Source organism: Mercenaria mercenaria, chromosome 17, assembly GCF_021730395.1.
Source record: "Mercenaria mercenaria strain notata chromosome 17, MADL_Memer_1, whole genome shotgun sequence".
In the NCBI taxonomy this organism is placed as follows: domain Eukaryota; kingdom Metazoa; phylum Mollusca; class Bivalvia; order Venerida; family Veneridae; genus Mercenaria; species Mercenaria mercenaria.
Window position 1 is genome coordinate 52,808,478 of NC_069377.1, and position 16,639 is coordinate 52,825,116.

General features: G+C 33.4%; 2 protein-coding genes across 3 annotated transcripts in view; one reads left to right on the plus strand and one right to left on the minus strand.

Moving 5' to 3' along the window:
* LOC123536407 (uncharacterized) overlaps positions 1–12,163 on the plus strand; it is a 37,007-nt gene extending 24,844 nt beyond the window's left edge. For both annotated transcript variants that reach the window (XM_045319577.2, XM_053528179.1), the window contains exons 6-14: positions 81–221; positions 923–1,053; positions 1,564–1,679; positions 2,534–2,631; positions 2,878–2,943; positions 3,354–3,464; positions 3,838–3,933; positions 4,454–4,537; positions 5,508–12,163. In XM_045319577.2, the coding sequence (XP_045175512.2) occupies positions 81–221; positions 923–1,053; positions 1,564–1,679; positions 2,534–2,631; positions 2,878–2,943; positions 3,354–3,464; positions 3,838–3,933; positions 4,454–4,537; positions 5,508–5,546 (882 nt within the window). In that variant the 3' untranslated portion in view covers positions 5,547–12,163. The remainder of the gene's footprint in view (positions 1–80; positions 222–922; positions 1,054–1,563; positions 1,680–2,533; positions 2,632–2,877; positions 2,944–3,353; positions 3,465–3,837; positions 3,934–4,453; positions 4,538–5,507) is intronic.
* Positions 12,164–14,280: 2,117 nt separating this feature from the next.
* On the minus strand, positions 14,281–16,014 carry LOC123535718 (uncharacterized). The gene has a single exon (XM_045318465.2). It carries the CDS (start codon positions 16,012–16,014, stop codon positions 14,281–14,283), a length of 1,734 nt encoding a protein of 577 aa, XP_045174400.2.
* Positions 16,015–16,639: the final 625 nt, after the last annotated feature.

Consider the following 16,639-nt stretch of genomic DNA (forward strand, 5'->3'; position numbering starts at 1 on the left):
TTTTAAATGCGTTTTTCATAAATTTCAAAACGTATTTACGCAAATACGCATCTTATCTGGAGCTCTGTGTTATATTGTAGGTAGGGGATTTTGTTATAGAGAAGAATGATGAAAAGAATACAGAATCCTATTCTATATGGAAGATTGAGCCTGGACGTATGCTACACAAGTTTGAACTGTTCACAGAAAACTCAAGGATTCTTCATAGATCTATACCTACTGTAAGTGGTCCCGAGAAGAAAAAGCTTTCTCCATCTTAGTGATAGTTTCTCCATCTTAGTGATTGTTTGCTTCATTGTAGTGATTATTGCTCCATCATGGTGATTGGTTGCTCCATCTTAGTGATTGTTGCTCCATCCTAGTGATAGTTTGCTTGGTCCTAGTGATTTGTTGCTCCATCTTAGTGATTGGTTGCTCATAGTAGTGATAGTTTGCTCCATCATAGTGATTGGTTGCTCCATCTTAGTGATTGGTTGCTCCATAATAGTGGTTGTTGCTCCATAGTAGTGGTTGTTGCTGAGATCCATCATAGTGATTGTTGCTCCATAGTAGTGATTGTTTGTTCCAACATAGTGATTGTTGCTCCATAGTAGTGATTGTTGCTCCATAGTAGTGATTGTTTATTCCATCATAGTGATTGTTGCTCCATAGTAGTGATTGTTGCTCCATAGTAGTGATTGTTGCACCACAGTAGTGATTGTTTGCTCCATAGTAGTGATTGTTGCTCCATAGTAGTGATTGTTTGTTCCATCATAGTGGTTGTTGCTCTATTATAGTGATTGTTGTTCCATCATAATAATTGCTGCTCTATCAACATTCTTTAAAGTAAATGTAAAGTCAAAACCATTTGCTTTGAATTTAAATAGAATTTACAGTTCTTTAGTTCACAATGTTATTTCAAAGCATTTGCCTTGTATTTCAGTTTTCTAGCTGGCTGCCAAACATGAGGAACACCTTTAAGCGTATACGGGTACGACAAGTGTTTAAACAGGGAGAAAAGGAGCATGTAGAAGTGTTGGAAGAGTACAGGCCGAAACCTGCTCTAGACAGCAAGTTAGTCTGTCTGCTTTCTTTTCAAAATTAATTGTAGAAAATATGACAGTCGTGTCTGAAATCTCAAGTTATACATTGTAGAAACCTGAATGTACTCTCGATAAGCAATTTGAAATTGTTCAAACAGAAAGATACTTTTCATAGTGACGTATTGTGTACACTTCTTACAAATGTTAATTGAAAAAAGGTTATTGTGAACTATTAATGAATTTTGCCTGCTGTAACTGAAAAAAAAATACTGTATTACAGTATCCTGTTGGCATTGTTGCTTTTTGTTTGTTGTTTATTTGTAATTCTACTGTTTTTTAACGAAAACATACAAATATGACATTTCAACAAGCAAGCATTTTAAGTGTCATTGTGCTTTAATGTTATATTCATTACCAGTAGGTATTTAACCTGAAGGCTGAAGAATTAGCATTTTTGAAGTGTCCTATATTTTCCTTTTAAATTTAAAATTAAGTCACACATGGCAGAAGATATTTTTAACAAAATATTTTTTTATTGTAGGTTAGAACAGAAGTATGAAGAACACCCACTAGTTGATGCATTTAATGTATATCTACAGATATTCCTTAGTCAGGCATTAGAGCCGGGATTTCTCAGTGCAATCAGGGAGGCAGATGGTACTGAAAGTTTCTGTACATTATTATATTGCATGGATTTCTTACTGCAGTTTAAATTTTTCATTACAATACCTTATTAACTTAAGTTACAGACTTGGTATTTATCTAAAAATTCTTACTGTACTTGGTTTAACATGCACGTTGATAGACAGTCAATACATGGAAGATTTGTTGTTTTTTTTTGGCATTTAAGATATTAAAGGTGAACTTGTATAAAGGACTGGTAATCTGACAGAATGCATTACTGTGAAATTAATATTGCCCTTAGGGGACTAAGTTTCTCAGATATGTGTGGGTGTCAATTCAAAAAAAAAAAAAATCCCAAGAACATGGATTTCCCCTTCCGTCTTTCAAATTTGAAAATCCATGTGTCTGATTCCTCTTGATATAGAAGTTTTAATTGAAATGATAAAATTATATGCTGACATTATTAAATGATTTTACGGTAAAGCATAGTGCCGCTGAGGAAGAGTTCAGGTATGAAAAGTTCGTGGGCCAGTATTCATCATTGTTTGAGACTTAAGAATGGCAAATACTCAGATTGCCATAACTTCGTTTTAATAGATAGAATTTATACTGATGGAACTTTGCTGAGCAAAGTTTCATTGTTTTCTATGCAAATTTATTGACGATAGAGCAAACAGAAAATTTAGACTTTCGAATTCCTAAGACCCAAGTTTAAAACATAAAATGTTGACGAATATAGACCAAGGGCTATACAGGTTATTCTTAACAGGTGATTATTCCAGATCAATTACAAGTTTCCAGTTGTTTTTTTCCAGCAGTAACAATGTTTATAGAAAACTTGTTGATTTATGATAGTGAATTTACAATTGCTTGTAATTATGTTACAGAGCGTTTCTATCTGGATGCCTTGGAGAAGATCGATAAAGCTGTTGGTCTCAGATTAACAGAGATTGATCAAACTGTCAGATGGAAAGACAGATTTAAGGTATTATTGTTCTGTATGATTATTCTGTTCTTCAAACTTTTTTTCTAAAAAATTTTATAGTGGGAATTTCATGGCCTATTGTACAAATTGGTTGCGGCTGAATTTCCATTTACATATTAAGTTTTTAAATTTTCGATCCTGCCTGTTCACATAATTATACTCAATACATGATAAGTTTTGTTGATTTTGTTGATTTTTTTTTCTTGGAGAATTAATTACATAATTTATATTATTCAAATTTTGCAGGAATCTGTTAAGTTACGTCCACACATTCGAGAAATTGACAGACCCAACTTGAAACAGTCGTGTCAGGTAAAATGTTTTGTGGTTTATTTTGATATATGGGAGTAGAAAGATACAATTTCTTCAAAGACAAACCTTTTCCTTTACAAAGTAAGGTCTTGTGTTAGTTATTTAGATCAGTTACATTCACCCTCAACTGTTCTTGGTTTGCTCAATATTTGTGACAAATGCTTTTATTGGAGGAAGCTGTCTGCAAGTATGTTATTGTTCTGCTGAAGCCTTTGCTTGAAATGACAGCCAAACATCTACAAGGTATTGACATTTAAAGTTGGAAAGAATGCTTAATTTGTGTCATCATACCTTGATGTTAGTGTAAGAAAATACTGCCATTTTCTGTCATGTTTTTGTTCTTTAAATTTTATGATTATGAGACTATTTGATTCTTATAATTTCATATTTGTATTATATTTATTGTTCAGGCATGCGAATTTAACAGTCAACCAGCCATCAAGTCTGTTCATCTGTTTGGAAATCCATATGATAGATTTAGTCTTCAAGAATTACCCCCTGAGGGACCTCATACCCCAATGGTAAGTTGGAAATTTTCTTCTGAGTACTTCATTATTTTGGTTTTACTCTTCAGATACTATAGATTTTGTATTAAATTGCAGTAAGACAATTAACGATCTTTATTTTTATGGATTACAACTTCTGAGGAGAAAATTAATGCGAATTTTACTTGTTTGTTGAGGTTATAATTTCATGGATAGACACAACCACGAAATCTATAAATATTATTCCCCCACAAATATATATATGATTTCACAATAATCATAGAATACTGTCATGTGATATAGTACACAAGCACGAGATACTTGTGCAATGTAGAACATTTTATAATGAGATTAAATGCAAAGTATTATAAGTAAGAATCCAGTACAAAAATAATTACGTTGTTTTCAGGAGTTCATGATCGGGAAGACGGCGGCAAAATATGTAAAACCATATCATAACCTGTATCACTTCAAATATAATCTGTTCAAACGGTGTCTAGCTAAGGTGAGTTATTTTACATAATATATTCTACCAAATGGTCAGTGACTAAAGAGATGGCTTGCAGAAGGTTAGTGGTTCTACCCAGGTGCTGGCTCATGCTGGAAAATAATACCTGTAGGAGCACCTAGAGTCTTCCTTCGCTATTAAAGCTGGAAAGTCACCACCCCATGACCAGAACAGAGTTGGTTTGACTTAAAGCTTCAACAAAACAAGGATTAAGGTCTTCTGACAAGTTTATTATAAAACGGTCTTAAAATAAGTATATGAATACTACCTTAATTTATTGCAAGGAAATACCCAATTCCTGTCATTATCATAAATAGGTGTTATCAGGAAAAAAATACATTTATTGAAATAACGAGCTAAAGTTGCAGAATTTAGAGACTTGTGATATGTTTCACTTTAAACAATACAGTGATATAAAATCATACCAGAAATATTCATGATAAACCATAATGGCTATGAAATTGACGTAAAATGTCCTACAAGGCAAAAAAAATAAATAGGTATGTATAAATTTCAGGTGAATATTTTACAAGACAGCAAAGCGGGTGATAATGCAGCTATATTGGACCAGTGCTTACAAAACAGAACATGGGTATTACAGGTAAAGATAAAATATTGACAATTATATATAGCCAAAGAGGGTCACAGTTGCTTTATCATTTGGTTACGATTCATGTAAGAAGTACTCGTTAAAGTGTAGAAATGAACATCTTTACCTCAAGTAGAACATTAGATTGAAGTTGAAGATGTATTACTTTGATAGGTAGTTGCCATAACAACTACATTTGAAGGGTAAGGCACATGCCAGACATGCTTGAAAGTATTAGTCTGCAATGCTAGGTGGATATGGATGGGATTTACTGTTCAAAGGAGAGAGATTTGATTCTCTAGCATTGCACGAATGAGCTGTTTCTGTCTTGTTTTCTGAATAGAAAAAGCATAAGTCTCCATGCAAGAGGTCTGGTGTGGGTCCACTGTTTCAAGCTAATGTTTGTAATGAGGATGTCATGATTAATAGGTAACCGATTATTGTTCTGTTAATGTCATTGAACAATATTTGTTGATCATAGACTGTATCGGCACTGAACATCCTGTGGAGTTGATCAGTTCTTCACTGCTCTGCAATGTTCATTATAAATTTTTTAAAAATTGCTACTGTTTTCTAGTGTGTATTCAAGATACGATTACTGTAAAATAGTTATAACTGTTCCGTGGTTTCAGTAAAAACAGCTGTTGCATGGAGCCAAGACATCTGTTTCACGATTTCACTTTGATAGGAGATTGTTTTGTTCATTGCCATAATGGGATTGGATTTTGTTGATTGATTCAACCTTGAAATCCATGGGGAACTTATTTTCATGAATTTCTTGGTTTTTCAAGAAATTAAATACAGATGAACAAAGATTTTCTCTTTCCCCTTGGGATTCCAGAAATCTTATCCCCCTACCACCACTAAATAGGTATTTTGACCAAAACCACTAAATTTCATACCAAGAAGATTAAATTATTTCACAGTAATTGAAGAGTTTACAATACATGAAGTCTTACAACTCAAAACCATTTATTTTCAGATATTTGAAGATTTAAAAAAGATGTTGGAGAAAGGCTGAGCCTAAATCACCTTATGAAAAAAAATCAAAATGCTCAAACTACGGATACAATTCTTCTGATGTGAGTTCCCCAACTCTCCTTGGTTCCATGCCTTTGTTCCAAGTCAGGAACTATCCAGGATTCAGAGTTTCCAGTATTGTAGAGGGTGTTAGGACATCTCTTGATGAGTGTGTGAATATGAAGACCATTTTAAAGCCATATTATTTTAAAGATCTGTTCCTTTATTTATTATATTTAGAGTATTTAGTTAGACAGTTTTATTTAGCATATAAAGCATGTATAGGGATGGCTTGATTAAATTCCAGGTCTCTCTGCCAGGGAAACTTGATTTGTGCAAACTTAAAAAAAAAAAGGCATTCTTCTCTTTTATTATTAGAAAAAAAACCTCAGTGGACCAATCCACCTTTAGGGAAATCCTAGATGAAAACATTGGAGCAAATATGAATGTCTTACAAAATTATGTATAAGTTGGCTTTGATTGTGTTTACAAGAGGTCTTGTTTTATCTTGCAAAATGAAATAAACAAAAGGATGTGGTTCCTGCCTCTTGCAATATACACCGCATGTTGTACCTTGTCTTAAACAGTGAAGTAGTAATGTCTTGTATGATCTCAGATTCTGTACCAGCAGTGTCCAATGTTATAAAGCTTGAATTTGCAGACTGTGTCTCTTAAAGCAGTATTGTCATTGGTCAGTTTGAATATTGATCTCAAAATCGACCAATCAAATGCTTGAGTGTCGAGACTGGTCTTCAATTTCAGTTTTATGACTGGATCCTGACTGCAGAATAATGTTGCTTCTACAAAATCATTTGAGTTTCATGGCATCTGGTTTAATCATAATAAGTAATATAATGCATTTAACTTCTGTTCTTGAGGAAGAACTTTCATGCTTGAGCATTTTCCACAACAACCAACACCATTTAAGTAGTACCTTAGATTTTTCAAATAGTATTACTGTTGTAGTCCCGATATATTAAGAAGTATCTTAACTTTTACATAAAGCAGTTTCTTCTTTAACCATGGAAGTAAGGAAGGTGTTTGCATTTATTATAGTGGTGCCTTGCTAGTTATTACAATACAATACAAATACAATACAAATTTTATTTAAAGTCGGTGCGTATATATAAACAGGAAAACATTAGCTATGTATAGCTGTTTACCGACATAGTTATTAAACCTGCCCTCTAGGCTTAGTAGGTACAGGTTGGTTTTGGGGCAGACTCAAGGACTGCGGGTTAGGATTTTTAACTGACTGCCAGTACTAGAGAACTCTTTCAAAATACGGCATTTAATTCATATCAAACAAATGGACTTGATTTAGTAACAAAAAAAATCACATGCTTGGTGTTAGAGTGAAGTAACTGTAAATGAACAATGAATTAAATACAAGCAAATCATTTAATAGATCTTTCATAGTTTGCTGGATCCACCTTTACATGCCCAAGGTTATAGAACAGGTTTGGAGACCAGTCTTAGAATGCAACCTTGCCATTGGTCGATTTCAAAAATGAATTGAACCAGTCAGATGCAGGAGTTTTGAGACTGGTTTCCAAACTCGAGTTTTGTAACTGGGCATCATTTGCTTTTCCCTGGTACACATTTAGAATGATATGAAATTTCATTGTCATATTTATTTTGTATTTCTGTCTTGTCTTGTAGATTTAGTCTCTTTGTGAAGTCTGATGTTAGTTATTACATTTTATTGTTTGTATGGTTATTACTATTATGTTTGTTATAGCTGTTATAACTTTGTTAGTTATTGCTATATTTACAGTCACTTGTTAGATATTTTATTGAAATTATTTACTGTAACAGCTATTCAGATAGCTTGCAGAAGGTCAGTGATTCTATTCAGCTTTTTGTCCAGGTCTGAATTAATGTCTATAGGGGCATCTGGAGTCTTTTTCCATCTTTAAAAACTAGAAAATCACCACATAATCTAAATAGTATTGGTACAGTTTAAAATTCGACCACAGACGTTTCAAAACCTACTGAGCTGCAACTATTTGAAGAATAATGAGAACTATTCAACTCACCTGGATGTAGGTGTTTTGTGTCACAACTTGGTTAAAGTTTTACATGCAAGTTCAGATCTCAGTAACCATTGCTTGTATTGGATAAACTTTACATAAGGCTGCCACCTGGTCAAATAACAAATTTCGATAACTCTTGATTGAATTTATTTGTAATTATGGCCCTTTTTGACTTGGAAAATTTGGTTGAAGTTTTGCTTATAACTAACTATTGAGCTGTCTCTCAGGAACAACTCTGTGTATTGAATTGAAACATCACAAAAACTCCCCTGTCATTAAAACTGTACAAATAACCAAGTTAGATAACTCTTGGAGGAATTTAGTACAAATTAAGACATTTTTTTTCAACTTAAAAAATCAGTTAAGTCTTATTTGTAACTAACTTTTTAAGTTAAATCTCAGTAACAGACCTATATATTGGATTGAAACTTCACACAATGCATAACCAAGTTAGACAACTCTAGGTTGAATGTAATTCAAACTGTGGCTCTTTCTAGACTAAGAAAATTTGGTTACGGGTAATGTTTTGCATGCAAGTCAAGCTTTATCTCAGTAACAGCTACATATATTGGATTGCAATTTCACACAAGACATGCATCTTAAGTACTTACCCAAGTCAAAGATGTTTTGCATGCATGTTGTCGTAATAAAATTTGAATTTGCAGTAAATTATTATAGAAGAGCTTGGTTACATAAGTTTTGCCCTTGTTCCACTTAAGTTGTTGTTTAGTCAAGTGCGTTGTCTTATGGACAAGTCTTGTTTTATGATATTTTAGTCTGAAAAGTGATAATTCTTTTTGAAGTATTGACTCGCTACATTTGCCTTGGGAGTTGAAAAATATTTCTAGAGTGCGAATTATACAGTATCACAAATATGTTAAATAGTTGTTCAAATTTTAAAAAGCTGTCCAAACCGTCTTGTTAAGGGAGACATTATTCTTACTTATGCCACATAATCAGATATAGTCTAGAAAATAGTGTATACTTTGCCCTTATATAATGTGCCACTTTTACATGCATTAGAAAATTGGTCCCAGAAGAACTAGTTCCAATATGTACCATGTTTAGGCAGTATTAATTAAGTTGTAGAATTATTTGCAGAATATATAATAGTGTTGTCATAGGTACTTGGTTGTATTTGAGAGCTCTCCATACCACAGTATTCCTTTTATCTAGAATAAAATTTGTAGACACATGGGTCTGGAAGAGATTTGAGAGGGGTAAACAAAGTCTTTTTTACGCCCATCTCTGAAAGAGAGGGGCATATTATGTGAACACCCAAGGCGGTCGGTCGGCGTCCAAATGCATGTCCACTCTCTAAGTCGAACAGTTTACATCCGATCTTCACCAAACTTGCTGACAATGTTTGTGGGCATAATAATCCGATTGTCTATTTCATCCCACATGGAACCTCATAAATACCTTTATTCCTTCTTACTCTTTTTGGGGGTTAACAAAGCATATACCATCAACATTATTACCTTTATGATGCGTAAATGAATATTTAGACGGGCGTATTTTGTGACAGTCTGGCACTCTTGTTTGTTAGTTATATAGGGGTTAAAGATCTTTACAGTTTATATAAAGATCATAAAACTCCCTTGCTCATTGCCAAAGTACAGTGCTTAAATCTTTAATAGCAGTTTCCAGATATTGAACAAAATAAACATACAAATTAATTAAAAGCAAAGCCTTATTAAATCATCAGAAATGGCTAAAATTGGCTAATATAATGATGAATATTAGAACAATAAATTTTCCTCAGAAATTTTGCCTTTCATATCTATAAAAATACTTAAAAAATAATTTTCTAGGACTATTTTGACACAACAGGTTCAGAAATTAGTACATACTGGAAGTAGTATTTGATCCAAGTAAATATCAGCCCATGGTTCTTTTAGATACTTTGTTAAATGACTTTTATACTGTGAGTTTATATTATTATATTTATTTTCCCGATCACCTTATTGTTAATTAAGTCATTTGTATATGCTTGTTACAGTGGCTGCAAGTATGTTACTTTCCGTTTTGTACCATATAATGTTATCCCTCTGTATTTTTTTAAAACAGTTGAATGTGTAAATAATATTTTTGGATGGTAATTAGAAATTTTAGATAGTTATGTAAGGTCTGGAAAAAATAAATTATACACATCAAACTCCCAAATTTGTAAATACTGGTACATAATTGTTATAAAATTGAGAGGCTGACTTTTAATACTTATACAGGTATGGTTATGTGTAGAATTTTATTCTAAATTGTCTTCAGGTTTTAAAGTTCGGAACATGATGATTTTAATATAATTTTGCCATACACATTCAGTATATATGTGAACTATCATAACAGATAAATTTATATGTGGCAAACAACTCTTATTAAAATAATGTTTTAGAAAATATTCACATAATCTTGCTTACAGTGGTCCTCAACTTGTACACATATGGCAGTTTCATTCTCTTAGTATGCTACTTTGGAAAGAAAGACGTTTTAAAAGAGAATATATTTAACAATAAGGTCCAGAAATGATTTATGCATCAAATTTTGGCTGAAGTTTGCTTGCAATGAAATATTTCTTACCAAAGTTTTGGGAAAAAATTGAAAAAATACAATTTTGATGTGTTTGCTATCAGCTCCTTAGTATAATCAGACTTGATGTAAGAGTGGTAAGATTAGAATAAAAATCAAGATGTACTGCTCGCTTTAATAGAAGAACATTTTTTTGTGGTCTTTAAAAAATTGAATTAGCCCAGTTAAAACAGGGAGGGGGAATGAGTCTTGCAATGAGACCAGAAGAAGACCCAAAGATACTGAACTTGGTAAGCATCCAGGTAGCCGTACTTGACCTTTACATAGAAACCCTCATTGATTTTAAGAACTGGCTTTTTGTTTTGTGTTCAGCCCTGACATTTAGGCTTCATAAAACCAAAAACAGTTGTTTTCACTTATAAGTTTAACTGCTGATATTTATAGGTTATTGGATTTTTTCCAAATGTATACGTGAGTGCAGCGCAATTTTGTTCTGCATTAGAATGAATGCATATTTGTTAATGCAGAGCTTATAACCTTTTTATAATGCATCAACACAAAAGTATTGTAAAAAAAAATGTACATATATATTCTTTAGCCAAAATTAAATTGAAAAAGAACACCTATATTTTACATATGCTTGTTAGGTCTCATGGGTTTATACAGATTATGAAAAGTCCTTAAATTTGATACTAGTCCTTGAAAACAGCCTGGAAATGGGTAAAACGCTTAAAATCTGCAAAAGATGATTTATACACTAATAAAAGTGATTATTTAGAGAACATTGGCTACGTAGTGTGGTAGTCTAGTGGGATACATCTGTTAATTTATTTTACACATAGGCATTCTCTCATATGTTTTTGTGATTCTGCCAGTAAAAATGTTTCAAGATTTCATTTGTGTTCATTTATGTGTAATTTTTATGATACACACATATTCCAGTGTAAGTCTGGCATGACGTATAAAATTTCAATAAGAGTATTTTGTGTCCATAATTCAGAACATTACAGTGTAATTCTGACTAAAATGTTAATGTAAAAGTTTATAAAACACTTTGTTAATCTTTAATTGCAGAACTGTAAATTTATATGCAAAGAACCACTAGACATTTTTCTGAGAATTTTTAGATGATGCATATGTACAGATATTTAACTAGCCTACTGGTGGCAAGTGAGTGTGCTTTAGCGACCAGTGCAGACCAAGATTATGGTTGCACTGTTCACTATTCAGTCAGTAAATGTTACGTGAATACCCCTTCAAAAAATAAATGGTGTTGCCCAAATTGAATGATGAACCAGTCCATTTTAAAAATTTATCAGGGTAAAGGTTAATTTATTACCTGTACAAGTATTGAGATCTTAAGTCCTCTTAAACCTCTGCATTTATAGTACCAGAATTGTTATTACCCACGTACACAGATTACACATACTTTATTTTATGTTTTTCGGTGGTTTATCGAAATATAACGGTGAATTATATCCTGATAAACTCACTGGCCACTCAGTGAAAATTATCAAATCTGATACCTGGATTAATGTCAAAAAGTTTACCGAGCGTACTGAAAGCCGGAAACAATATGACGATGACGTCGTTAAAATGACGTCATCTTTGCGATGCTTCCTGATAAAATTTCCTGCAAATTTCGACATTTTATTGAAATAAACACAACAAAAGTAGAGTTTTAGACATAAAATAAACAGAAAAATTGTTGGTATCGATGTAATATCACGGTAATTTCACTTGTGAACACCAAAAGTTGTTATTTTCACTCGTGGCTGCGCCACTCGTGAAAATATCACTTCTGGTGCCCACTTGGTGAAATTATAACGTGATATTACACCGAAACCAACAATTATCCTCTATGTATTAGAAATAGTGTTTTTAATTTCTCATAAAATGTGAGTTGGAAATGTGTCATACTGTTTTATTTTTGTGAAAAAATTGTTTTAAATGTCATAAAACATTCTTTATATTGCATAAATGATTCTTTAAAAGGTGTAAATTTCCCTCTGTGATTCTATCTGAAGTCAATTAAATGTATGATGAATATTAACAAGCACTTGTGTTATTTCTTTAACATGTGGTTTACAGTAGTAAAACCATGCTGTCCTGAAATTTTCCACCCATTGAGTAATCATAGGTCATACACATACCACCAAGTTCAAGAACATGAGATGTTTAGCTTTGCACATGTTCCTCAGACTTCAGATGAGATTATTACAGTAAGTTGTAACCTGTAGCTGTCATAATCTGTAGCATGCTTGTTTTTAAAGTTGTGTCACAGTATCCTTGAAAACTAAAAAAACAATATCAGCACAAAAACATGAAGAAGCTGAGACTGACACAATAAAACTCCCAGTATGATTGTGACAGTGGTAACCTTTTTTTATGTCGAACATAAAATGGTAATGGCTAAATACTTTCAGTAGTTGAGACCCCCACAAAAATGTCAGAGGATGATTATGGTAAGTTAATGATCAATACTGGATTAAGGTTCAGCAGAATATATTAAAAGAAAAGTAAAAAGGTCCCTTTTGGGCAAAAGAATACAGCAAATGATATCAGAATATTTTATTCAGTATGTGAGAATCTTGGAAGCACACACTCAAAATCACCAGCATAAGGCAAACTCTTAATATAAAAGGTTTGTAAGATTGGAAGCAATAATAACTCTAAAAATAGAGTAAGTAGGTCAAAGGTAATCCTGATCAAAATGTATAAAACTTCTTGTGATGGTAGTGCTGGTAGACACTGTAGTCAATGGTGAAGGTCACACAGTCACTTGTCATTAACATTTTATTTGGCTTGTGTTCACATTACATTCAAAATTGATTACCCAGGATCATTAGATCTAGATAGTCATTTCTAATTTGAGAATAAAAACAAATCTTGGGCTCTGCTAAGAACTTGGACCCTGCTAACCGTTATCAACTGAGTTGAGCCTTAGACCATACCTGTTAAGAGTTCTGCAGTTTCAAAATACAAAATGTGTATGTTTGACCAGCTGAAAAAATCACCAAGGACATAACTTACCTATGAAGATTGAAATCAGAATCGAGTAAACATTCTTCAGTCCTGGATCAGAACAAATTTGAGTTCCTAGGTCAATTTGATATTGGTAACAGATTACTGATTTCTCAGAAAAGCTACACATGGATTTATGTAGTCTGTGTTCAGACCCTATGTTTTGTTCACAGGAGACAAGTCCTGAGGCTATTCACATTTTGTATATTCATGTCCCTTTTCTTCTCAAAAAGTAAGATAATCAGAGCTAAGACTGATGAAGTCAGAATACATGTATATAAAATAATTATTTTTCCTAAAAATAAGAGATTGTCTAGTCGGTAGCCAGACTAGGATTTATGCAGTGAAAGGGGAATGCCATGTAAATGTGTTCAAAACATTAAAACTGCCTTAGAGTTTCCAAACACTGTAATCTTTATCAATTTTGTTATTTAACCTTTAGCCTACTGGCGGCAAGTGATTCTGCCTTTGCGACCAGTGCAGACTAAGATCAAACTGCACTGTTAGCTATTTAGTAAGTTTTCAGTAAACACCCCTTCGAATAATAAATGGTTCTGCCCAAATTGAATGATGGACTAGTCCGTTTTAGAAATTTAGCAAGGTAAAGGTTAATCGTTATGTATTGACTTTCTTGAAAACTGGTTTTAATGACAACAAAGTAGAGAGTTTTGAAGAAGACGTTATGGAATTCATGCATACAATAGCATTATCTGAAATTCTTGCACTTGAAAATATGTAAATGATGTGTTTAAAGTCCTTTAAATAAATAGGTTGAAATAAAGCCTTTGTAAATTTACACAATTCCAGTTAGTGAATTAAATGTAATGGTATATGTTCTATTCTTTGAAACAAAACGTCTTGCATTATGTGAAATCGCTAAAATATATGACATACCGTAATTTTCTTCATTTGTTAAAGAAGAGTGATGTATTTTATTGTACAACAAATTTACTTGTTACACACAATTCATGTTAACAAAACAACTGAAATTAAGCTCGAGTCACATCTAAATTTCGAAAATTATGTTTGTCATGATGTCTTAAATAATGGTGAAGAGTGTGACCAGATGGATTTCATTTTGTTTCAAAAGTGTTTCAATCATGTCTTTACATAGAAGGCACTATCGTGTTACTATTTACTATGATAGGCCTACAGTAATCGAAATACTTTCACATAATCACTGGCGGAACTGCCAACGTAGACTTCATGTCTGTTTGAACAGTAGCTTATAGAACGTGGTTTGTTTAGACCATCTTTTATCACCCGACCTTGTGCTATGCCTTTAGAGAGACGGTAAATTTCACCTGAACCATAGCAGCACACCAGAACTGATCCATCATCAATCATAAGCATTCCTCCAGGTTTCTGAACATCTTTCTTAAAGCCGTTGTATACAGCAGTTATAACACCCCATGAAGTAAAACGTATGACAGGACTGGTACCCCAGGTACTCACATAGATACTTTTTTCCTCGGAACTTTTAGCAATATATGTTGCACCAAAAAAACTTGTATCATCGTCTAATGATATTGTGTTGTTAACGTTACCTTTCATATCTAAAACAAGTACTCGTCTGGGTTTCTGGCATACAACATACAGTTTGTTCTCGTGGAAAACTATCCCGTAGCAATCTCCTTCAACTGTAAAGGTGTTATTAATTGACAGTGTGCTTGCTGTTGTCAAAATCAGAATTTTTCTCTCATTTCCTGTTGTTACAGCAATATGGCTCTCAGGAAGTACAGCTATATCACATGGGCATATATCAACGGTTTTCTCTTCGATCACAACTTTTCTTTGTAAATCCACGATTTTGACTGCTTTGTTTATATTGTCAGCAAGGACAATTTTGTCAGTTGTCAAGATTTCACAGCCACTGATATAGCATGTTTCTTTGTCTGTGTTAGTTTTCACGTTTATATCCTCTAAATGGCTGAGGGATCTTTTCTCTGTCTTCCGTTCCGACGTAGGCAATTTTGTTGGAAGCTCACAAAGTTTCACCAAAGCAGCTTCCTGATTCAGTATGCCCTTGATGTCCTCATTACGTTTGACTTCGTATTTTGCATTCACCTTGTCTAAACTTTCTTCAGCTTGCTGTATGGATGTTGTTGTTAACGCAGACTTAGCCCTCTTGAGGGCAATAAATAGTTGACCGTGTTCCTTCCGTGTTTTGCTATCCTGTAAAGATGACTGTAGCTTGTTTATTTCTGAGGAATAAATGTTACATGAAGCAATGACTGACTGAACTTTCTGTTTATCTGAAGACCTTCTATTGATGACTTCAGTCTCCGACTTCGTTTGAATGACATCTAAACGGTCGTTTATTTCTTGTCTGTACTTGCGAATGTCTTTAGTTGCTGCATCATGCATTTCGTCTATTTCTTTATCTTTTACAACAGCCTTTGACGTTATATCATTTACTTCGTTTGATTTTTCTTCAATTTTTCTGATTGTGTCCCTGTATTCACGACTGTCTCCGATATCCTTGCATTTATCAGGGATGTAGTCAAGGTCGCAAGCCCTGTGGTTCAAGGTCATACAGTCAGTACAGCCGAGCTCGTCGTGTTTGGGACAGAAGAACTTGATTACTTCATTCTTATGAATAGAACATCTTTCCGTGCAGACGTCTGAATTATTAGGAGGAATATCTTCCTTACACATTTGATCTTTGTCCAGTAATCGATGATGTTTTGTAGCTTTTACTCTTTGGTGATATATATAGCAATTCTTGCAGAGATATTCATGACAGTCCATACAAAATCCACAAGACTCCTCTTGTTTATCAAAGGCCAAACAGGGACCACACCAACTTTGACCGAAATCTTCTTCCAGACCTCCAGAAACTAACTCCTTGTTTACTGGAATTTTTCGTCCTGATACGGCCATTTTACGCCACTTTAAAGACAACGTTTTTCTTTTTGTCTATGTAATGCTATGTCATTTTGATTTAGTTGCATCTACTCTTTATAAACGAATATTTTTAAAATGTTAAATACTTCTTCTTTCGTTTTCAAATTAAGCTATATCCAAACTTAACCGATATTTCATACCCTTTGTGCATTAGTTACTAAACTTCAACCGAGCGTGAGATAAAATATTATCAGTTTAAAGGTGGCAGGTCTGATTTGATTTAATTTTCACATATACAACGAGCCGATATTGAGTTCGAACCGATGCCAAATGAGCTAGGGCTTAGGCCTAACTTGACCGAATTAGTGGGTGAAATGTGTAAAAGCATAGCATTTTAAATAAATTCACATGTGAAATGACCTTTATATGGATGATAATGATAATGTTAATCCACATGTAAAAGACTTTAAAGGCGCCAAAGTTGCCTCCTAAACACGAGTTGCCTATTTTCATCGATGTTTTGTATTATTTAAAAAAAAAAAAAAAACAAGCAAGAAAAAAACACGACAAACCTGTGGAAAAAAAACACCTATTTGGGCTGAATTCTGTAACCCAACCAAGATACTCATGCTTCGGTTTAATTTCTCTTTTCGGTTCGGTT